The sequence below is a fragment of the Anser cygnoides genome, chromosome 35, assembly GCF_040182565.1.
Source record: "Anser cygnoides isolate HZ-2024a breed goose chromosome 35, Taihu_goose_T2T_genome, whole genome shotgun sequence".
Classification (NCBI taxonomy): Eukaryota; Metazoa; Chordata; class Aves; order Anseriformes; family Anatidae; genus Anser; species Anser cygnoides.
The window spans coordinates 1,202,946-1,226,658 of record NC_089907.1 but is presented as its reverse complement, the minus strand read 5'-3'; the positions used below and the strand labels follow the sequence as shown (position 1 = coordinate 1,226,658).

The 23,713-nt window shown below is 48.4% G+C and overlaps 2 protein-coding genes and 1 non-coding gene across 10 annotated transcripts; 1 reads left to right on the top strand and 2 right to left on the bottom strand.

Annotated features, from left to right (window-relative positions):
* Positions 1 to 241: 241 nt before the first annotated feature.
* On the bottom strand, positions 242 to 14,292 carry LOC106029657 (zinc finger protein ZFP2-like). Of its 4 annotated transcripts, none has more exons than XM_048055656.2 (6): positions 14,159 to 14,292; positions 6,587 to 6,665; positions 5,948 to 6,047; positions 3,449 to 3,529; positions 2,762 to 2,944; positions 242 to 2,300 (listed from the first exon to the last, which is right to left on the bottom strand). In XM_048055656.2, exons 2-6 carry the CDS (start codon positions 6,599 to 6,601, stop codon positions 979 to 981), a joined length of 1,701 nt encoding a protein of 566 aa, XP_047911613.1. In that variant the 5' UTR covers positions 6,602 to 6,665; positions 14,159 to 14,292; the 3' UTR covers positions 242 to 978. The 4 variants fall into 4 exon arrangements, with proteins under 4 accessions (XP_047911613.1, XP_047911615.1, XP_047911614.1 ...); XM_048055658.2 differs by lacking the exon at positions 14,159 to 14,292 and adding an exon at positions 10,242 to 11,300; XM_048055657.2 differs by lacking the exon at positions 14,159 to 14,292 and adding an exon at positions 6,916 to 8,099.
* Positions 4,946 to 5,027, top strand: TRNAL-AAG (transfer RNA leucine (anticodon AAG)). Its single transcript has one exon. It is a non-coding gene; the product is annotated as a tRNA-Leu (tRNA).
* Positions 13,093 to 23,027, bottom strand: LOC106049879 (butyrophilin subfamily 1 member A1-like). 5 transcript variants are annotated; one of them, XM_048055664.2, is made up of 12 exons: positions 22,813 to 23,027; positions 21,969 to 22,076; positions 20,954 to 21,060; positions 20,713 to 20,878; positions 19,873 to 20,154; positions 19,179 to 19,286; positions 18,710 to 18,730; positions 18,264 to 18,284; positions 17,517 to 17,537; positions 17,128 to 17,148; positions 16,692 to 16,724; positions 13,093 to 15,907 (listed from the first exon to the last, which is right to left on the bottom strand). In XM_048055664.2, exons 2-12 carry the CDS (start codon positions 22,057 to 22,059, stop codon positions 15,270 to 15,272), a joined length of 1,509 nt encoding a protein of 502 aa, XP_047911621.2. In that variant the 5' UTR covers positions 22,060 to 22,076; positions 22,813 to 23,027; the 3' UTR covers positions 13,093 to 15,269. The 5 variants fall into 5 exon arrangements, with proteins under 5 accessions (XP_047911621.2, XP_047911620.2, XP_066842820.1 ...); XM_048055663.2 differs by having other exon boundaries at positions 20,713 to 21,060; positions 22,813 to 23,025; XM_066986719.1 differs by lacking the exon at positions 17,517 to 17,537 and having other exon boundaries at positions 20,713 to 21,060; positions 22,813 to 23,026.
* Positions 23,028 to 23,713: the final 686 nt, after the last annotated feature.

Below are 23,713 nucleotides of genomic sequence, written 5' to 3'. Positions count from 1 at the left end.
GGCCTCAGCTTTGAAACTGTCCCTCAGGTCCTTGCAAGCCACCTCCATGCCTCAGCACCCATACTGCTGCAGTCATGTTTCACTTCCCAGTGCCCAAATTCTTCATGAGATGGGCATGCAGGAGCCATGGGGCCACCCCAGCTTCCCCCAACCCTCAGCAATCAATAGCAAACATTCCCAGAAAACCAGTTCCACGTTATTGCACCTCCTTTTAAAGCGAGCATGACAAACAAGCTGACGCTCTTGAGCCAAATTCTTTGGGGTTTATTTTAAACATCGCAGCATTAAAATCAAGAGCAGACACAGTGGAGATACTGGGGAAGGAAATGTGTTTGGCAGACACTGCATCCAATAGAAGTGGTCTCCAAACCCCATCATCCATCTCCATCCATGTGGGGTCTAACCATCCCAAAAAATCCTCATCCCTTATCCTACTGAGACCCTACCATCCCCAAACCCATCCTCCTTCCTCCCAGCAGGGTCCCATCTCCCAAAATTATATTGTCCTCCATTCCAGTTGAGATCCACCGCCACAAACCCCATCCACCTTCATCCCAGTGGGGTCCCAACATCTCCAAAACCCCATCATCCTCCATTCCACTGGGCTCTTACCATCCCCAAACCTCACAACCCTCCATCCCACTGCTGTACTACCATCCCTTAACCCAATTGTCCTCCATCCCACTGGGCTCCCACCATCCCCAAAGCCATCCCAGGGCCGGGGACTGACTGACCACCACTTTCCCCAAGCACTACGAGAAGCTGTGCCATGACCAACAGCTGCATGCCTGGTCCTCCTCCGTTCACACAAATCATCTTCAGAGGAGTGTTTGGGAGGAACAGTAAAAGTTATTCTCAGAGTTGAAGTCACGAGCAGCAGCGAAACTCAAGTTCTAGGATGGATGGGACGTGGAGGAGCTGCGATGTCGTGGGGATGGAGACCCAAAGGCCCCCAAGAAAGGGCTGGGCCAAACAAACTCACTCACTGTGCAGCTCCTTCCGGAGGTGCGTCCGCAGGTGCTTCATGAGGGAAGAGCTGGACATGAAGCACTTGGTGCATTTGGTGCATTTGTAGGGTTTCTCCCCAGTGTGGATCCTCTGGTGGATGATGAGGGTGGAGCTGGCCCGAAAGCTTTTCTCGCAGTACGAGCATTGGTAGGGCTTCTCACCCGTGTGGATGCGCTGGTGCCTGCGGAGGGTCGTGGTCTCCCGAAAGGCTTTCCCGCAGTCGGAGCAGACGTGGGGCCTGGGCCCCACATGGCTTTTCTGGTGGAGGAGGAGGGCTGAGGGTACAGTGAAGCCCATTCCGCAGTCAGGACACTGGTAGGGTTTCCCTACCAAGTGCTTTTTCCGGTGTCGGTTGAACGCCGAGCTTTCAAAGAAGGCTTCCCCACAGTCGGAGCAGGGATAAGGGGGCTGTCCCTGGTGGGTCCTGAGATGGGCTACGTAGGCTGAGTTCTTTGCAAAGATTTCCCTGCACTGGGGACATTTATAGGTCCCCTCCTCCAGGTGGCTCTTGCGATGCTTGCTGAGCGACTTGTTGGCCATGAAGCGCTTCCCACACTCGGGGCACTCGTAGGGCCTCTCACCCGTGTGTATGCGCCGGTGAATGATGAGGGTTGAGTTGGAAGTGAGTTTTTTCCCGCAGTCTGGACAGACAAAGATCCCATCCTCTGTGTGGCTCTTGCGGTGCTTGCTGAGCGACTTGTTGGCCATGAAGCTCTTCCCACACTCGGGGCACTTGTAGGGCCTCTCGCCGGTGTGTATCCTGCGGTGGATGAGAAGAGCGGAGTTGGAAGTGAGGTTTTTCCCGCAGTCGGAGCACTGGTACACGTTGCTGTCATGGTGGAGCTTGCAATGCTTCTGGAGAGACCTGCTGGACACAAAGCGCTTCTCGCACTTGGGACACTTGTAGGGTTTCTCCTGGCAGGGGTTTTTCAGGTGGTCTTTGAGGCTGGAGCTGCACACAAAACTTCTCCCACACTTGCAGCACGTGAAGGGTTTCTCCCCCACATGGACCCTCTGGTGCCGGTTGAGGGATGAGCCACGGCTGTAGCTCTTCCCGCACTTCCTGCATGCGTGCTTGTGCTGCCCTAGCTCTATCCTCGATGGGCTCTTGTGTGGATGCTTCCTCCCATTGTGGCTGGAGGAAGCAGGTCTCCGTCCCGAGTGGCTCTTGTGGTGCTCGTAACCCAGGGAGATGCCATCTTTGGGATTCCTCATGGCCTCACCACGCAGCTCCACCCACTCTCCCTCTTCCTCCTGTGAACTGTCCTCCGTTTCACTTGTCAACCCATCACCTGCCAGGACAGAGGGAGAGAAACCAGAAGAACCATGGAAAAGTGTCTGGGAGAAGTGGGAACAAAGACGGAAGAACGAAGGACAGGACCCCACACACTTTTTCCCTGGAGGAGAACCATAAAAAGGAGGGAATTCACCACCAGCCTCAACGTTCAGGGGAGGGGGCTTGCAGGAAGGATGGAGAGGAGCATCACCAAGAAGTGCTGTCATGCCTCATCCTACCCAGCCAAGCTGATCCAGAAGCAGCAGCCCACCTCTCTCAGGAGAGTTATTAGGTATTTCTGGATGCCAATGCTCAAAAGGTTCTTACAGCCTTGCACGCCTGCACCCCCTTCTCCCAACTCCACCCGTTTCCAGTATGGGACTGGAGTCCTGCTTGCTGGTGGCCTGGAGCGATGCCTGGCATGGGGACGTGTCCCAGCGGGTGTCCCCAGCTCAGGGGGGAAAACAAGCCCCTTACCTGAGTAGGATGAGTTGGAGCTGGAGGAACTTGCCGCATCTCGGCAGCTTTTCCACCGCTTCCTCTTCCTCGCCCACAGCCTCAGGAGGGGTCTCACTGGTTCCTCATCCTCAGAGGTCTCGATGTCAGGGATCCAAGCCTCTTCCCCTTGCTCCAGATGAACGAGCAGCCCAGGGCTGTACGCTGGGAAGACTGCTCAGTTAGACAGCAGTGGACTACTGGGTAGAGCACAGCCACGCATGAAGCCTCGTCACAGGGAACGTGGCTGTGATCTTATACCTGAGCCCTCTGCAAAGCAAAAAGAAAATCCACGTGCCCTGGGCCCTCTGAGGAGGGAAGAGCTGGGTCTTCCCAGAGCAGTATCTACACCCAGACACTCATCTCTCAAGAGATCTCCAGGTGACTCAGAAGGCAGATGCACGTCCCAGGGCATAGGAAGCTTGAACCAGAGGAATCAGCCCCAAGATCACTCCTCAAGAAGACAGAAAAGCCCAACAGCAGGGAGAGTGGATGAGAAATGCAGAAACTGCCCGTCTGAACAGATTCAGGGAGTATGGAGCAGGAGGAAAAGGAAGGCTGGAGAAACAGAGAAAGGAGAACAGGTTGTGACCCAGGCCTGGCAGATGGCCTGGATGCATCTCACCCAAGTGAGCTTCATTTACTTGGAGAAAAATCTGCCACACTCACAAGGTAAGGGGCTGCCTCTTGTTAAAGCAGGGACTTCAACCAGTTGAACGTCTCCTCCAAGAGCAGAACGTTGCAGAAGTGCTACGGGCACACAAAGCAAGAAAGGATGCTCAAGGACAGAGCTGGAGTGGGCAGCACTACACAAAGGCCAGCGAGCTGCATGTCTGAAAGGGTGACTTTTGTCCTCTTATCCACTAATGGGCACCAGTGTCCTCCAAGCCTGAATCATTGCCTTTCGTTATTTCTTAGCTGGAGCAGCTCAGCTTGCCAGAGAAGGGATGGTCTTCACGTCAATACCATCTAGAAAACCAGCAGGAACCTAAGCTAAAAGGTTTAGGATGCTAAAGGTTGGGATGCTACCCAGTCCCACAGTGAAATTGCATTAGAAAAGAACAACAAAGACAATAAAATATCTGGGAAACCTGCAGGATGATGAGATTTAAGTTTATCTGGGTCATCTGATGACAAAGCAACTCTGTTTCCTTTTTGGTGTTGTTTTGCCCTTAAGATCGGAAGTTCCTAATAAGCACAATAACTTGGGCCCTTCTTTAGAGCCTCAAAATATTGCCTGGATGCAACCCTGCTCCCAAACACCGACTGGATAGCAACCAAGGAACAGCCCAAATCAAGGCTGTACCTGTCATTATTCACCTAGGGATCAACATCCACACGTCACCTTGTGACGAGCAGAACCCCAAACCTTTCCTTGCCCATCCTAGTGCCCTAAATGCTCAACTTGAGTCATCTTGCCATCTTGCTTACTCTTCTCCTAGACCTGCAACTCACGTCTCCTGGCCGGAGGAGCCCATGGACTTCATCACCCAGCAGTCAGGAGAGGGCACTGTGAGCCCAAAGGAGCCTCCCAGACCCATCTAGCAAAACCCAAAATTTCCCATTTTAACTCAATTCAACACCAGCAGTTTTGCTCAAGCTGCAAACCATATTTGGTTTGGGGTGTTTGAACCAACCACAAGGGTTTTGGCATTTAAGCCAAGTTCTCAGCTAAGTTTCTGGCTGTGGATTAAGTAGAAATCCCTAATTACTAAAGAAATACCTAATTAGCATTATGCACAGATCCCCTTGCAGTTTTCACCCTTGCTGTCCATATCCATCATTCTGCCTTCTTGTCCTGCTGATATTTCTCTTGGGAATTCGCAAGGGAAAGGTGGAAAAGCAAAGAAACAAACAATCTCGAGCGTGCCAAAAGCAGAATCCGAGTAGATCCTGTGCAGTGCAGGAGCAAATGAGTAAAGCAGGAAAAAGGTTTTGAAAAAGCGTAATTCGTTTGGAAAGGAGTCTTTTTATGGTGCGGGGTCCCCCTGGTGGCAGGTCTTTTGCGCGCCCTTAGCAAACTCCCCGCATGGTCCTGACGTGGAAAGGGAGAATTGTCCCTGGTGCGTGGCACAAGAATATTAAAAGGTCCTATTGTGAATTGGTCAGAATTTGTCAAATTTTTTGCTGTCACTTTAGAGGAGGAGCAGAATGGTTTGTGCCCAGGGTAGTGTGGCTGAGCGGTCTAAGGCGCTGGATTAAGGCTCCAGTCTCTTCGGGGGCGTGGGTTCGAATCCCACCGCTGCCAGATTCCTTTTCTGGGAGCAGGGGGGACCCCAGCCCGGATGGAGCACTGCAGGGTGACACAGCAGGAGCCCTGCAGGAAGGAGCAGCACATCTGGGGTTCTGCTGGACCCAGTGCAGAAGCTGCAGCCCGTTCCCAGGGACACGCAGGGGAAGGATCCCGCTCCTGCCTCTGCCCCACGCTGCTCCCCCTTTCACTGCACATCCTTGTGCCTCTAAATAGTTGTAGGAAGCCGGCTGAGAGCTGAAGCCAGGGGGGTGAAGCCCTCCAGGGCATTGCAGTGGGTGATTTTCAGCCCAGGCAGCATCTCCCAACTTCCTCAAGCCCCCTGCCCATCCCTGCAGCCCAGCACCCAGATTAATTAATTTCTCAACCATGCTGGCTTAATTAAAAGTACTTAATTACCAAAGCAAGCATCACGCACAGAGTCACCCAGGGAAGCTCCACAAGTGGTATATGGACAAATACAGTGGAAACGCGATTGGATTTAGGGTTGATTCCACCTTCCCTTTTCCACAGACATCACCTTGGCAAGGTCCCTGTGCATTTTTCTCCCTTGCTGTCCATACCCATCATTCTGCCTTCTTGTCCTGCTGACATTTCTCGTGGGAATTTGCATGGGAGGACAGGAAAAGCAAAGAGACAAGGATTCCGTCAAGCATCCCAAAAGCAGAAACCCACCGCAGAAGTGCTCGCCAAGACATGCAACTTACAAAGCAAGAAAAAAAATGAGTTGAAAAAGCGGCATTTCTTTCAAAAGGAGCCTTGCCGCTTGAAACCAGGAATGGAAGGGCTACATGGAAATGAACTTAGGGAATATTCAGAGACCGGTGTGTCCTCCTGAACACCGAGCTGCCCGTCACGGCTGGGGGACTGCGATGCTCCAAGGGAATTTTGGGGATGGGGGCAGAGCGGTTCCCTACCTGGCTCGAGTGCAGGCACCTGATTTCTCTGCAGGGGGGTTGCGAGAGACCATTGCTTATCCGTGGCGATCACTACTACCTCTTCGAATGCCTCGGGCACCTGGAGGGAAAAGCCAAAGTAAATGAAGTTATAGAAAAGAAAATATATATGAGGGTAAAGGTAAAGTGAAGATAAAATATACAAGTTAAAAGTGAAGATGGCAACGTGAAAATAAGAATGTAACTTAAGCGTAAAAGTAAATGAAAACAGATGTAAACGAAAATGAAGGTGAATAAACATAAAGAAGAAATGAAAACAAACACAAATGAAAATGAAAATGTACAAATAAAGAGGATAAATTGAAACATAAATGAAAATTATAAACAATATATGTATAAAGAAATGAAAATAAACATAAATGAAAACAAACACAAGTGGAAACAAACATAAACGAAAACCAACACAAATGAAAATTTAAAATAAAATTTATAAAGAATGAACAAAAACAAGCACAAATGAAATCAAGCACAAACAAAAACAAGCACAAACAAAGTCAAACACCAAAAAAAAATATAAATATTTTTAAAAAATCAATAAAAATGGCTTTAACAACCCCTCCTGAAGCTGGTACCCCCCAGTGAGCCCCTTACATCCCTTACCTGGGCAGACTCCATCGCTGCTACCCGGTTTCAGGGCAGCAGTGCCAGGTGCAGTCCGGGGGCCATGGCTCTGCGCACCCTACAAAAATTAAACTATTAGTGGTAATAGCACGTTAACCCCCACACACCTCCACCCCCAAAAAAAAAAAAAAAAAAAAAAAAACCACTTTTTTTTGGTATTTTTAGAGATATTTGGTTAAACCCAGCCCGGAGGTTTGAGGGAGTTATTTTGGGGATGCGAGGACTCACCCCACAACGCACCCCCCACGCCCCCTTCCTCCGAGCTTTAATTTTAGGGGCTCCGCGTTACCTGCGCGCCCCCGCGTTACCTGCGCATCCCCCTGCTACCTGCGCGCCCTCCGCCGCCGCTGCCTCCCCCGTGGAGGAGGAGTCGGGGGGGGGGAGGTAGTGTTAGCCCACCCCCCTTCCCCTCTCCATATTGGGGGTGGGGAAGGGCCGGAGCCAGCCCTGAGCACGATTTTGGGGAGAAAAAGTTAGTTCTGTTGGTTTTTTTTTTTTGGTTGGTTTTCTTTTTTTTATTTTTTTTTTTATTATTTTTTGCAACTCTGCCTGGCGAAGCTGGGAGGGAGAAATTTGGAGGTGAGAAAAGCTCTGCCTGAGCCCCCCAAAACCAGCCCTGCCCAAGGAGGAAATAAGGAAAAATGGGGAATATTTGGTTAAAACCCCAAAATGGGTGTCAGCCAGCAGTTGCAAACGCTCACTGCTGGCTTCCTTGGGAGATTTACTGCAGCTATTTTAAAGCACATCCCGGTGTCCCAATACTGATTTAATTCCCACACCTCTACCCCTACACCCAAATTAAAGGAAAAAAAAAGTACAGCACAAACTTTCCATGATTCACTTAACCTCAACAAAATTTTAGAAAATTCTAAATTTCTACAAAAGTTTCTAAGGCAACTTTTTCCCTTTTCACCGTCCTACATTAAAGATAGGGATTTCCCTAATCGATGTGGGATCTGAAATAAAACAGGCCTGGGGTGGAAAATTCAACCCAGCACTGAACTTTGCTCCCAAAGGCCTTGCCTCGCTTTGAGCCCACAGCATCCTCAAACTCCAAAATTTTCCTTTCCCAATGAAACTAACTTGCAAGAAAACAAATCCTAGAGAAAAAAAAAATGCACATTTCTGTTCTGCCTCATTTTTTTCCAAAATAAAAGACTGTCCAGATTCAGATTTCCCAGGTAGAGAAACCTTCCTGAAGCGCGGAGAGAGAGATTTTTAAATTGCATTGTGCACTTAAAGTGAGGCTTTTTTAGTTAGTTTTTTTTTTTCCTGCTTGATTTCATTAGCACCTTCAGCAGGCACTGACCCCTTTCTTTTACAGCAGAAAAAAAAAAAAAGGAAAAGAAAAAGAAAAAAGGAAAAGAAAATCCCCGACAAATGTTTGTCTTTAGGAGTGCAGTTATTTCTTTATCACCCTGATGAATGGGAGCTGCCTGGGCTCTGCATTTCCCACTGCACTACCACCCCCACCCCCGCCAGCTCAATTTCCTCCTCGACCCAAGGCAGCAAGCTACAATCTGGAAAAAAAAAAAAAAAGAGGGGGACTATTTTCCAAAAAGGCCCATTTTCAGAATAAGGCCCATTTTCAAAAAAATAAAAATAATAAAAAAAAGAGGGGGGCAATTTAAAAAAAAAAAAAAGCCACATTTTCAAAAAAGGCTCGTTTTCTAAAAGGATCTATTTTCCAAAATAGGCCCATTTTCAAAAAAAAAAAAAAAGCCCATTTTCAAGTGAGCCCAAGAGCTTCCATCACTTCCATCAGGAGAAAATTGTTCCTAAATCCCAGAGTTGCCCAAGTTGCCCAATTCCCAATTTTTTGGTGTCTCCAGGGTTTCTCTTCCTTAGTGGGTTTTACCATGATTATTTACCAAGCCAGAGAGGGGCAACCACCCACCCACTCAATTAAATATCCTTAAGATTTCAATCCTTTAACTTTACAGCGCTCAGTAAATCTGATATAGGAGCAAAGCACCCCAAAAGCCTCTCAAAAACACTGAAAAATGCTTATATGGTTTATGCCCTCGAGGTGTGATATATAGTTCTTGGGTAGAGGTCTAACCAGACCTCAGCCACTTCAAACTGCGTAAAATTGTTGCATTCACAGAAATTTTTAATGTTATTTAATGTCAATGTTATTTAATATTAATGTTAGTTCATGTTATTTAAAGTTAATGTTATTTAATGTTAGATAATATTAATGTTAATGTTATGTTAATGTTAGTAAATGTTAATGTTAGTATTATTTGATGTTAATGTTATTTAATGTTGTCAATATCATATAATATTATTTAATGAACAACACTGTCTTTTCCATAAGAACTCTTATGTTCTTATCTTCAATAAACTTTTTGCATAAGAAACTAGCTTTTCCACTCATCTACCCAAACGCTAAATTCCAAATTTGCAGCATCACCTGCCTTTCAAAATCTCTTCCTTTATTCACCAAAGAGCCCTTTCTGCCTGCTGCCCCGAATAAGCTGGTGGCTCATGGTTTGGGTATAAATTTTTTCTCTCCTGAGCTGTTTTTTTTAGCTTTTTCTGGCTGCAAATATTAATTGGGTGCTTCTGCCCTTAATCATCATCTCCCCATATTTCCACGGAGAACGCAAGAGCCCATCTTGGAGATGTTCACCCATGGGGAAGCAGGGCTGGCCAAGGCATCCATCTAAAGCAATAAATATGCCAAAACCCATGGGGAATATGAGTGAAAGAAGAAATTTAGGAAGAAATTTCAGCTCCCCATGCCAACTGCCTGGGGAAAAAAATAAAAAAAAATCCACCTTATCACCCCTGCTATCCAGGACCACCCCACAGGTGCCAAGTACCCTTTCTTCCAGAGATTGCCAATCTGATACATACCTAATGCAGCCCCATGCTGCTAGTCAGCTTGGAAAGCCTTCCCCAGGCTATTTCTGGTCCCGGGGAACACTTTTTTTTGGGGGGGGCTGCTATTCCAGCTGGGGGAATAAAAGCCTGCAAAGCACAGGATGGCTGGAAGGGACATTTCCTATTTTCCATGTGCAAACAAATGCTTTTTTTTAGGGGGAAAATTCACAAGAGCCTTCCAGCCTGCATGCTGCTTGATCTCTCTTTTTTTTTTTTCTCAGTTTTCTGCTATTTTATGTGCTCGTGTGGGCCAAGAAATAGTGTTGTTTTATTTATTCTTTCCTCTTCCCTCGTATCTAAACTTCCTTGCAGCTCAGTAGATAGCATACAAAGAAATTTGAGCTGCTTCAAGGACTTCTACCCCCAAAAAGATGCCATCGCCCCATCCAGTGGCCTGGTTTGGGTGCACAGAGGGGCTGTGTCTTAAAAACAGGCTCCCCAGTTGCAACGGAAGAAACCAAATCTCTCAGAAAGCATCTCCCAAAAGGCAAAACCACCCTTCCTCCTGCAGTAACCACCAGGACCATCTCACAGGACCTACAACAACCTGCACAGCCAAGGAGACTCCATTCTTGCACTGCTCTAAGCCCATCACCCATTTGGGAACGGAGGAGATTCCCATGTTGACAAGCCTTTAGCTCTGGTCTGGTCACCATCATGAGTGGCCATGGCCTGAAGGTGAACCCCAAAAATACCTCCATAGTGGTGGTCTCAGCACCTGGCTGGCGACCCAGGCTGCACCCACCTCCTGCCGTTCCTCCGCTGTTTCTGGTCTCGAGGAATCTTTCTCGTGCCCAAAGAAACTCAGCTTGCACTGCCCAAAAGGAGTAAAAAAAAAAAAGCAGGAACTCCTCCTGGAGGGACATCACGTTTAATGGCTGCAATGCCAGCTTCAGACGTGAGCAACCCAAAACACCTCGCACACTTTCTTGTGCTAAGAGCTTTCGATACTTCTTTGGCCCCTTTTTCTATCCCCATGCCTGCTCAGGCCCCGCAGCTTTCACAGACTTCCTCACAACTCTTCCTTATCGCCTCCTTCTGTGCTGAAAAAGTCATAAATTTTGGTTTGCCTTCCCAGTAGCACGCAGGGCTCAATTGTTCGACCACCTGCCTCGCACTGCCTCCTTATCACAACATCCCCAAGGCCCCTCAAAGCACAAAGACATCCTCTGCTTTGCTAAAATAGTAAAACCTGGGCATTTTATCATATAAAGTTGCTGAGCCTGTGTAACCCTGTAACCTCTAAGCCTATATAACATCATCGGGGAATGTGGCTCTTGGATATCCAGACCAGCTCAAGGAGAATCCATCGGATGGTCATCAGATGGTCATCGATTTTATTTCTCTAAAATATGAACCAGTCACCCTGAACTCAGTTTTGTACACTGGATGGATTCGGAAACTTCAGTCGGAAGAGATGCTTCATGGTTTTAACAGGGTTTTCCAAGGGGGTGTGATGTGTAGGGGCTTCTCCAGAGTGGGATATGGGGCTGGTACCCACAGATGGTCCCTTGGGGCATCTCCTGCCCAAGAAAATGCATCTGAGATGCACACCTGGGGGGGGGGAAGACTACATGCAAACCCCCTTCCCATGAGATTAGGCCTGAAGGGCACATTTATGCTCCTAAAATTAGCATTAGGATCCATTTCCTGTATGTGAACCCAAAGGACACATTCTTTAAAATCCCCAGTCCCTCCAGAATAGGGTCAATACAACCAGACTGTATATTGGGAATAAACCCTAGGGGCTGCTGTAAAGTTTGAATACAACCCTGGGATTTATTATTATACTTATTATTGTCATCGTTGTTGTTATGGGGAGGGGGGGGGGGGGGGTCTCTTTGCAAGTTGTACTAAGCCAAAAAAAAAAAAAAAAAAAGGATGCCAAGGACTATGCACAAGGCTGCATCTCAAGAGCAAAGCCAGAGATTGGGATCAGAACGGTTTCTCCTCCCGGCCTGGCCCTGCAGGGGATAAATCTGCCATGGGTGGGTGCTGGGGGGGGGCTGGGGCTTTGTGTAGGGCCCCCCGGAGGGATGTTTCTGCCCATTGTGTCAGCCCTGGCCATCCCGGCCCCATTAACTTCCCGATGGCCCATCCAGGCAGCTGCCCAGGGGCTTAACCCTTTCCTCCCAAACTCATCCAGGACATTTGCCATCATTGCAAATTCCTGAGCATGCACCCCCCACCACCACCCCCCTCCAAAAATAGCTTTCTTCCCCCAAAATGTTCCAGAGGCAGCACCTTCTCCCACACAAACCCCAGTCCCCAAAATCCCTTTTCTTCCCAAATTAAGTTTTTTGCCAGCCATGAACATTTTGTTTTTCCAGCTTTCTCAAGACTCTTCAAGGTGCTTATCCTCGTGCCAAGGAGTTAAAACTATGTCATCACTGGAACCTCATCTATCCTCCCTCAAATATAGGTTCATCTGCCCAGACAGCTTTATTTGGGCTTCTCCCCACTGCTTCCAGCTCCTTTTCTCACCCCACACCAGTATCGTCCCTTTGGTGCACCCTTTGGTGCAGAAGATGGAGCCAGGAGTGAAAATCAGCCGTTTTCCTATGATATGATGACAAAACACAGAACCATTCGGCCAAAGAAAAAAGGGAAGGGAAGGGAAGGGAAGGGAAGGGAAGGGAAGGGAAGGGAAGGGAAGGGAAGGGAAGGGAAGGGAAGGGAAGGGAAGGGAAGGGAAGGGAAGGGAAGGGGGAAGGGAAGGGAAGGGAAGGGAAGGGAAGGGAAGGGAAGGGAAGGGAAGGGAAGGGAAGGGAAGGGAAGGGAAGGGAAGGGGGAAGGGAAGGGAAGGGAAGGGAAGGGAAGGGAAGGGAAGGGAAGGGAAGGGAAGGGAAGGGAAGGGAAGGGAAGGGAAGGGAAGGGAAGGGAAGGGAAGGGAAGGGAAGGGAAGGGAAGGGAAGGGAAGGGAAGGGAAGGGAAGGGAAGGGAAGGGAAGGGAAGGGAAGGGAAGGGAAGGGAAGGGAAGGGAAGGGAAGGGAAGGGAAGGGAAGGGAAGGGAAGGGAAGGGAAGGGAAGGGAAGGGAAGGGAAGGGAAGGGAAGGGAAGGGAAGGGAAGGGAAGGGGAAGGGAAGGGAAGGGAAGGGAAGGGAAGGGAAGGGAAAAGAAAAGAAAAGAAAAGAAAAGAAAAGAAAAGAAAAGAAAAGAAAAGAAAAGAAAAGAAAAGAAAAGAAAAGAAAAGAAAAGAAAAGAAAAGAAAAGAAAAGAAAAGAAAAGAAAAGAAAAGAAAAGAAAAGAAAAGAAAAGAAAAGAAAAAAAAAAAGAAAAGAAAAGAAAAGAAAAGAAAAGAAAAGAAAAGAAAAGAAAAGAAAAAAGAATTTCCTCCTTTATTTTCTCGTTTTCTCTGTTGTTAGCCATTTTTGGATGCTTTCTGGGCATGTCCCAGTGGCAAGGGGACACTTTGGATCTGGGGAGATGGGAGCAGCAAAGGATGCTCTTGGGGTTTTCATCCCTAAGACACAACATGACCTTACCCCATGGCTCTGCAAGTGCATATTCTTGTATGCCATTGAATCTCCCCACCTCCTTTTGACTCTATTAATCCCAAACCCGCCTATAATTGAATTTTTGTTTCCCTCCCCCCCCCCCCCCCACCATTTCTTTAGAGAATCCAGCGGGCAAGATCCTCCCCTAGTGGCTCTTTTAATGCTACCTGTTGCTCAGCTAGCACTTGGTTTCTTTGCTCACTTATTTTGAGGCTTTTGCTACCCCTTTAACTACAGGACTGGGCTTTCTTTGTTCTGCAAACACCTCCCAGGGCTTTTGTTGAGGATTTTCGCCGCAAATGAAGGCCCCTTTTGCACACAGCTTTTGGCCTTGAGGCATATTCAGCTTCTGTACCAGCTCCTATTTTATTCTGCACATGCACTCCGAATTCCTTGGTGCATTTACATCCCATGAGATACGGGGTACCTGAGCTTCTGGGGGGGGCCAACACCTGCACTCCAAGGGGCATTTAGAGCTCAGAAGGATGTGAACCTAAGGAGCCTTGCCTGGCTGTGAAGCTGGCACTAACTGCAAAGCTGGTGGTGCTTTGAGGGGGGAGTTAATAGGGTCCAGTATGGAGCAGCAGCTCCTGAAGGACTGGGGAGCCAAGAACAATAACCCAGCCATAGCCCCATCCCATTCCCAATAAAAGAGTTAGGAGGCAGAGGAATTTAAGGGGAAAGAGGAATGATAGGCAATCAGCTCAAAGAGAATGACTGTTTGCGTTAAAAAATGCCATTAGCTATACTAACCATATTACCAGGGTTGAGGAACATGGGGGGACCAGTCAGTTTCCTTATAAAATCATGGGGAAATGGACGAAACCAGGGCTTGGGGAGAAAAAAATGCAGGTCTGGAGCCTTCCAGCTGAGGGCTCTCCTCCTCTTTTGGAGAAACCTGTTATCTTCTTGGCTGCTGAGCAGGAGAGGAGCACTCAGGGATGGGCTGCTTGCTTTGGGCCCTGGCAGCTGTCCCCCATCTTGAACAGCAGGACGGGTCAGGTCCTGCTTTTTCTTTGCCTTTTTTCATGACTTTCCAAGTTCGGTGTTGAACTTGGGTGCTCCGGGGGCACTAAGTCCCCTTCCCAGTTGCAGTTTTGAATGGGATTCATGCAGAAATCAAAATCCTTGCCTCTTGTCTGCAAAAGCAATGAAGGGCACCTACCTTGGGTCCAGATTAGGCTGCTCCCACCCCTGCTGCAAGCATCCAGGCTCCTCAAATGGTGTAGAGCAGAGGATGCCAAGTGTCTTGAGGCTGGACCCAGATGCAGGATGGCCTTGGTGCACCTCCTGCCACCGAGATGCTGTCTGGGTGGCTTCCAGACAGGCCCTAGCCTGCTTCACAGGAGATCTCAGCCTTGCCCACAGCTCCTCCTGATGTTCAGCCCAGCTTGTGGTATGCCCTGGGGCTCTGGATCCTCATCCGAAGCCAGCTGCACTGCTGGATCCTTCCTTGCTCATCTGCCTTGGGGTGGGGGCCCTGCCCTGGCTGCCCACATGGAGATCTCTCTTCCTGTCCAAAACCCGAGACCCCCAAAACTGAGTGTTTTCTGAAGCTACAGTGTATAAACTCAAAGTGATGGATCATGGCTTGACCTCTGTCTTCTCCATTTGCTAACCCAGGGTGCGCCACTGGCAGCTCCTTCTGGATGCTTTCCTCTCATTTTTCCCTTTTCAGAAAAGGGAGAGTAAAATTCCCCCTCCAAATCACCCACAAAGGTGTCACTAGCCAAAAAAGCCACGAGGACACCTTTATCCAAGTAGCATCTCTTGTACACACAGGTGAGCTCAACACAACACTTGGAGGAGCAGCAGGTGTCAGAACGGTGCAGGAGCGGCTCCTTGTCTGGGAATGCACAACAACCACCACCACCCACTCAATGGGCCACGTTTCACAGGACTGGCAGGAATGGAGACAACGTGAAAAAGAAGAGGGTGGAGGTGCACAGCTCCTTCTTCTCAGCCACTGGCATGGTGGGGTTTTCCTTCCATACATCAGGTGGGTGCCAGCACCCTTGTTGGTTTAGCATCTGTGCATAGCCGAGGGTTGCAAATGAGAATTTCTGGGAGCAAGCAGCTGGCTTGGGGACGTCAACTTAGGAGCAGAAAACCCCTTAGCTACTGTCACTATGCACAGCAGGAGCTGAGATAGTTCTGCTGAGGTGGATGGAGAGGTGCAATCACAGATGGAAGAGTCTTGGGCCACCACAGTAGCACGATGCAACTGGAAGAGTCTTGGGCACTTACAGACAACAGCAGGGATTTCACAGCCTTGGTCATGCCCTGCCCTCTGGTGTGCATGGGGTCTTTTGCCCTGTGGAGAGGCTCTTCAAGGGGAAACATGAAGGGAGCAGAGGTTCCTCCATGCTGGGGACACGCGGGACTGGAAGAGGTGACTTCAGGCTGAGTTGGGCAATTGGTCCCACGCGGAACCAGGGACGGATCTTCTCCCCACTCAGCGGGGCCAGCGGGAAACTAAAGAGCAGGTCTTGGTTGTCAGCATTGAAAAAGGCTACTTTCTGTCCCTCAAAGTCCAAGTAAACCCTAATCATCCGGGGCACCTGGGTGAGGAGGAGAGCTGTGTGGTCAGGAGAGGTCAGAGCCCAGTACTTGCCCCCGCAGTGGAAAAGAGCCAAGATACCATCCTGCGGAGCGGGGTTGATCCACCCCTTCCTGTTCATGGAGTCCCTGGCCACCCCCATTGCCCAGACCCCCCCTTCCTCTGTCCCCACGTCCACCTCCCAGAAGCATCTCCCCGAGACAAATCCCTCCTGGCCCAGGACACAGTGGTAGGTGTCATATCTCTCAGGATTGTCAGGCATGGGTTGCCGCGTGTCTCCTCGCCGCACCTTCTTCCCATCCGTGGAGAGGATGAGCTGGGGGTGCGCCGTGTCCGCGTCCAGAGTGACGTGTACTGCAGGGAGAGAGTCAGAGGAGCCTTTGGGATGTATCCAGAGTGGCTCTGAGCTAAGATCTTTCCCCTTGCAGAAATGCGTTGAGACCTCGCATGCTCAATGGTCAGAGCTTGGTGGTCTCTCTTAACTCCAGCGTGGTCCCTGGGTGCTCTTTGGGAGCTGCTCCTGGTGGGTGGGTGGGATGTGGCTGCTCTCTCTCAGAAGCGAAGGGAGTTTGCAGTGTGGATGTGGGCCACAAACCCAAACACAACTAATTTAGGGCTAACCTTAATAAATAATTGGGTCTGTCTCTCAGGGAGGAACCAAGAGCATTACCCAGTGGGTCTGGCTGGAGATGCAGTGAGTTTAGCCATTCTGCAACCCTATTCCGAAGGGAAGGGAAGGGAAGGGAAGGGAAGGGAAGGGAAGGGAAGGGAAGGGAAGGGAAGGGAAGGGAAGGGAAGGGAAGGGAAGGGAAGGGAAGGGAAGGGAAGGGAAGGGAAGGGAAGGGAAGGGAAGGGAAGGGAAGGGAAGGGAAGGGAAGGGAAGGGAAGGGAAGGGAAGGGAAGGGAAGGGAAGGGAAGGGAAGGGAAGGGAAGGGAAGGGAAGGGAAGGGAAGGGAAGGGAAGGGAAGGGAAGGGAAGGGAAGGGAAGGGAAGGGAAGGGAAGGGAAGGGAAGGGAAGGGAAGGGAAGGGAACTTATTTAGTGGGACAGAAGAGGTGGCAAAGGACACAGAAAGCATCAGACCAGCAATGGTGTGGAGGCAGAGACTCAAGGACAGGCAAAGCATGAAACCAAGGTACCTTCTTCCACTGGGACAATAGTATTTCTCCACCCTGAAACCAAACACACATGATCACAAGTGGGCTCTTCAGTGGAGAGTGATGTTGGAGGCTTTGGGCCACTGGCCCCCAGGGCTGCACAACAGCCCCAGGCATGCTTCAGGTTCATTTACTTGAATGTGATTTCATTTACAAAACTGGTGCAGCCTACACAGTGTGGGGGTGCATCAAAATGAGGACAGTGCTTTCCTTTCTGGTCCAATTCATCATTTCATCCTTTTCTTTTTCTTTTTTTTTTTAATTCATCAATTCATCATTTTCAGTCCCCCAGGTAGTGTTTTGTAAGCAGCGTTGGTGGTGTCATGGTAATAAAATTGAGCAAATCCCCCCACCCACAAATGTGCTGTTTGATATAGCCTGATGCTATGATGGGGGGAAGAGCAAGGATTAAACTTACGCAGTTCTGCAGCGTGTTTCTCTGAAACAGAAAAAATGAGCATGTTCTTAGTAGAAGCTTTTGGGTCAAAACCCCATACATGGATCCCTACATAGCCACCAAACCCAGGGGTACGTTCAGAGGTTCTTTTATGGTGCTAGACCTCCCAGATCTGCCCAGGCAGAGATGCAGAGCCAGGGAAAAGCAGATGGGATGTAGCTTTATGTAAAATTGACTTGAAGAAGGGATTTTGTGCACCCCAGCAGAAGGAAGCAATTGGCGGGGTTGGTGCCACCATCATTTCTCTTTGATGGCCTCTGAGAAATTAAACTTAGGTAGAGAAAGTTAGGGAAAGCTCTTCTCCCTTGTCCTAGGGCTTTAGTTGGCGGAAGAGGCAAAAGAACACTTACGTATTTCCATATCACGTTCCCCTGGGGGAGGAAAAAGACAGGAAAAAATAAATAAATGGGATTGCTGGGAAGCACTAACTTGGTGTTGGCAATGCGTCCAGGCTCTGCTCTGGAATTTGCTTTTTTCCTACCCAAAACATGGGTAACTGAGCTGTTGGAAAGTTATGCAGGTTTGGGGGAAAAAGCTTAATGTGACTGTCCTAAGTGGGATTTTGATGGACGGCCTGATTTAATTTGAAGGAAAGGGTTTCTTTATCTCACTTGCATGCCATTTCTCTGTTAGCAGTGTTGCCATTAAAGCTGGCTATTATTTTAACACAGAAAAAAAGGAAGTTCATGTGTTTATTGCTTTCTTGGATTGCTTTTTGGGAAAAAGGTATAACTCTGAACTTTATTCCTCTGAAAAGAAGGAAGCTGGCCTCTTGAAAGTCATACAGTTTACCAAAGATATAATTGAACTACCAAAGACATGCGCTATAGAGGGACTTCAGGAACCACAACCCATCAAATCAGAGATTTATTATACCAAGCAAAAAGGGATCTGGTCTTCCCTAAAGTCACTTACCCAAACTGGCCAGTTCAGATGAAGTCACACACTTTATTTGTTCCCCAAGACACCAGCAAAAGCACTGCTTCCTCCCCACTTCCTTCCCCCAACTCTCATAATGCAGTTAACCAAGCATCCAGATGCAGGGCTTGTTCTCCCTGCAGAACTACCCACAAAGACAGAAAAACCATGGTACTTACGGATTTCTGCACTGCGTTTCTCTGAAAGCAAAAGCAGAAAGAAAAATGTGAGCGGAAGCTTCTTTTCTGACAGATAAGCCATGGGGGAACTGTTGGCAACGAAAGTCTGCTTGGGGTACAGAGAATTGTAAAACTTCTTAACATTAATAAAATATCTAACAGATCTTAGTACCTGCAAGAGGAAAAAAAAGAAAAAAAAAAAGGAACTTTTTCTGTTATTTTTTATGTGTGTGTACTTTCAGAATTTAAATGAAATCTGCCCACTTTATTTCCTCTATTCCTCAGAATTCTTTCAAGTGGCTTTTTGTTGTGAAATTAGCCTGCAACCACTGCTATCAAAGCAGAATGTAGGAGATGCACACAGATGCAAGACCAAGCAATGCCCAACCCTCTTCTGGTGCCAAAAAAAAATCCCCTTTGAAAAGTGAAAAGAAAGTTTCTCTTACCAAGTTCTGCGGCGTGTTTGGCTGTAAGAAAGAACAGATAAAGTGGCACAGATTAAAAGATTTCTTCCACAATAATAATAATGCAATAATCTTGATAATATGTCAAGAAATCTTGATAACATATCAAGATCATTAATAATCTTAATAATATATCAAAATTACAGAATATCCAACTCGGGATATTCTATGATTCTATTGATGGAGATTTGCAGTGCAAATCTGCACTGAATATTAGGACTGTTTGTTTTTTTTTTTGCTCGGCCAGCACTGGTGGGGTTTATTGTGACATCGCCTCCCCATGGTTTACTTAAGGGACTCCGGTGGTCTTACAGTGGGCATACAGTGCCACCTGAAGGATGCCATTTTCAGAATATTTCTGCAGGAGAGGGGTCTCGCAACTGGTATTTCAGGGCATTTCAGTTTGGTCTTAGGAGCCACGACTCCTTCTTGCAGTTTCCTAATGCCTTACCTTGTAGCCAATAAATTAACAATAGCAAGAAAATCAGCAAAGCCAAGCAGATGGCCAGGGTAGCAAAGAAAGCTACCTTCCAGGGAGAGACCTTTGGGAAAATGGCATCTGAAAGGGAAAATGGCCAAGGTGGAGTTAGTGCAGGACATGGAGTGCATTTACGTGCGTAGGTGTGAATGCAGCTACACAAACACGGTCATGCTATGTGCTTACATACAACTAGTGTAATGTGAGACCATAACAAATATAAATGGGAAAAAGTCTCTAAAAATGCTCCAAAACTCTTTTGTATTTAATGTCCTGAATACATGGAAAAGTGATATCTTGCAAGTGCTCCTTCTCCTTCTCCTTTGTGCACCATCATCTTTGTTGAAATATTTAGACCTGAGGCTGCCATACTTTAATAAAAAATCTTTGCTTCAGAGATGGCTCTGAAGAAAACTGAGCTGAAACGGATATTTTATTTAAAAAGTCCAGAAAATCCCTGATTTGATTCCTTGTGGTCCAGAAACCCCAGTTCAGTTCCTCCTCCATCTCTTCCTTTCCCTCTCCATCACAATCTTGTGCATGGAGTGTTGCAGCTGTAGGCACCAGAATAGGGGAGCAACTGATCCCCTGTGTGTAAAATTAAGGGAAGCAAAACCTTATTTCCCTGGTTTGAGTTTTAAAAGCTTTAATTCCGACAGTGGCTCACCTGATATGTAAATTGAGGAGTCCTTCTCCTGGGGAAGACGAGTGTTCTGGACAGAACAGGACAGATTTTGCTTCGAGTTTTTGTGGATGATGATGGTCTTTTCCACCTGGAAGAAGCCGTTCTTGTCTTGGGAGGCAGATTCAGTAAAGGAAGGAAGCTGCTGTCCCTGGAAATCTCTCCACAGCATCTCAGGCTTTGGGTACCAGCCGGCTGCAAGGCATCCCACGCGGATTCCCCCATCTTGGTAATCCTCCACGGACAAAAGTGGGCTGGAACCCGAAACTAGGATGAAACAGGCATCAGCCAGACCAACAGAAACACAAGGAGTGCCCATCCCAGAGGAGGGATTTTCAAAACCCCCAAAGCTTTTCCCTTTTCTTGACAGCTGCAAAAATAGGGCAGCACTGATGAAAGACACCCACGTAGTTTCTGAGCTTGGGGTGGAATCCAATTATGTTCTTTAGTCCTATTGTCCTCCTTCCTTGGGGAAATCGAAGGAAGCCACACCTTTTCAACTTCTGGTTTCAGGGAAGGTTCAAGGCTGACCTATTCACCCCCAGCATCATCCTTACGGTCAGAAATCAGCCATGAAATCAGGCCAACTTTCTGGTTCAGCCCATCCTACAGAGGATGGTGCTGCTGGCTTTGTGAGGTTTCATGGGTCTGGTGTTGGGAAAAGTCCCTATTCTGTGGGGATTTGAAGCCATGTAGGTTGAAGAGCTGCTCATTAGGAGCTGGGCAATTACACAGAGGAAATAGAGAGGATTTCTGAGTCTTCATAGGGAAAATGGGCGAATCCAGAAGCCTTTCTCATAGGCAATCCTGCCTCTGGGGTTTTACCTGCTACTTTCAGCTCCAGAGTGGCTTCTTCATAAAAATTCCCATCTTTAATGAGACACTGGTACTGTCCCTCATCGCTCAGCCTGGTCCTGAGGATCCGCAAGGAAACGTTTCCATCGGAGACACCCCCTTTCAAAAACTCCGTCCTCCCCTGGTATTCGGGCATCTGGGAGGAGAAGTGGTCCTGCCCGCTGTGGTAGAGGTGCACATAGATGGAAAACCGGGAACGGAACCACCTCACCTCCATGTGCTCGGCGTTCATCCTGGGGGAGAGGTGACAGGGCAACACGACGTCCCCTCCCACGGTGGCCGTGATGGGGTGATCAGACCCCAGGACTTGGAACTGGGCTGCAAACAACAAGTTTAAAGGGTTCTGGTTGGGGTGGTGGTGGCACGTCTGGGGGCAATCAGCAATCAAGCATAAGGCAGCATCACGATAGGTGCAAGGATTGGGGCACCCAGCACACATCTGCCATCAAGAGTGGGTCTGGAAAGCAGCCTAAAAAGATGGAGTTAAGCCTGCTGAGTTGAAAACACTAGCATATGCTGATGTGAGACGAAGAAGCCAGCTGAAAGCTCCACAAATGGTGGAGCAGACATAACAGAGGGAGAAAGGACAGGTCTGGGGGCACAGGAATAATAAAAGACAGAGCTTGGGGTCTCCTCTTTGGGGATGCTCACTTCTTCACACCCTCCACCCTCCTTCCCCGTATGGAGGGGATCCCCCACTTGCGGATGATGGTAGATTCCCCAAAACAGCATCATTTGGGCACATCTCAAGTGATGCTCCCCAGAGTTGTGCCCCCCCAGATTTGCTATTTATCCCACCTAGCTTTTAAAATGAGCTTTCAGTAAGGCCCACAGCTTCTTCTCCCCCATCCCTGGGGCTATTTAGGAGATATGTGGACATGGCACTAGGGGACGTGGTTTAGTGGTGGTACTCGGGGGGTCATGTTGATGACTCAATGATCCTGAAGGTCTGCTCCAACCTAAGTGATCCCACGATTCTCACTATCGCCTCCTAAATGACCTCGATGGAAGGTTTAAGCCATATTGGGTTGGGGTCAGAAGCCCTGAGTTACAGAGCAGGGCTGGAAGCACCGGCGGTTTCTTAATATCTCAGTAACAAACTGCTCCCGCAGGCAACTTTTCAGCATATATCACTTTTTTTGTAGCATTAACAAGCCAATATATCTATATATATAAATATATAGCAAATGACAGGCTCCATGTAAGAGGCAGAAGGAGATCCTTACCACAATCCATCTCACGAACATGAAAACCAAAGAAAATTGTGGCACAAGCCAGGACAGAGCTGCTGCAAAGGAGGCAGGAGGAAACCAACATCTTCACATCCACCTTCACTGGGGAGAGATGAACAGCAAAAAAATATTTATATAAAAATCAGTGAAATGAGTGTAAAGCTGAGCAAGGTGCAAAGAACATCAATATGAAAAGGTTTTCCTAGAGGAAACTTGATTGCGAGAACCTGCAGAATGAGGCAATAGTTAAAAATTAAAAAAAAAAAAAAAAAAAAAAAAAGGTTGGAGGTCAGGTAGCTCCTCCTGCATGGGCACCATTCCCACCTTTCCAAGGGAAAAAACCAATATTTTGGTGTCCGCGATGTTCCTGGTCCCACAGACTGGGCACTGCTGTCACATCTCTGCAAGGGCTCAGCCTCCCTTGGAAGGGAGTTTTTTTGGGGGGAAAAAAAGCCATTTTCTCCAGTTTGTGATGCTCCTTAGAACAAGGGAGAAAACCTGCAATTGAAATAATCTTTAAGATGGTGGGGGGTACAGAGAGGAATAGCCTTCTTCTCCCTCCTGCATGTCTCCAGGATGTGGTGACACCAGGTAAAGCTGACAAATAGGGGTCACATTTTGGGGGGAATGGGCACCCAGGAGGAGGGTGACCCGTGACGGATACCACAGGCGGGGACCTAATTGGCTACAGCTTGAAAATAACTCAGCCCAGCTTCAGGCCGGGCTGGGGTCCCCTATTGCTGGGGGTCCCCAAGCCCCCCATAGCTTCCTGACCTCCCCCCCCCCCAGTCCCACATAGGAAGCAGGGGGTACTCCAAACCCCAGGACCCTGCCATACCTCTCCTGAATCCATCCAGACCGCTGCTCCCCGGGGTGGAGGAAGCATCACCGCTTGGGACTGCAGCCGTGCCCCCCTTGCAGCTTGCTGGGGGCTAAGAAGGGGAGGGTGGGGTGGGTCAGAAAACCCCAGAGGCTGTGAGGGCGTAAGCAGGCTCCTGCCAGCTTGCCAGCCCACTAAAATCGCCCTTTGCTTCCTACTTTCTGAGCACAAAGGGCGGAGCTGAACCCGAGAGCCGGAAACCCATGGCTTGCAGGAGCCTCAGAGAAACCCTCCCAAGGTCAAAAGCGAAACCTCTGAGCTCAAACCGACTCTTCTGCATCCAGACCCCCTCCAGAACGTCATTTCTGCCCATCCATCCCAGCAGAGCGGAGGCGAATCCTGCCCCAGATGCAGGGGTATCCCGCAAGGCAATTACACATCGGGGCACCTGTTGCACCCCAAAACCTTCGTGCTGCAGGGTGTACATTGCTCCCACTCCCAGCACGTCCTGAAACTAGGGAGGCTGCATTTAGGAGCAAAAAGCAAGCAAGGCATTTAATATATATGTATTTATATAAATATACATTTGCACCTGTGATTTTTAATGCTTCTTTAAAAAATTAATTATTTTTTTCCCCATATGCCCTCTCCTATTGCAGGCATCACCTCTGCAAACATTTTTGCTGCTGGCATGAGTCCGAGCACAGCCGGCTGCTCTGAATGATTTGAACTATCTGAACAAACCTTGCCCCATTCCCTGTGACCTCCCCTCGTGCTTCGTGCAAGAAATTGGGAAAATGCCACTCCAGGAGGGTTAAATTCTTACAGCCAGCCGAAGCGAGTGGTAGTTTCATTTCTCACGTCAGCCTTCCCTCGTTTGCTTGCTTTGCTTTCATCCACACTTCTGTCTATGTTTAAT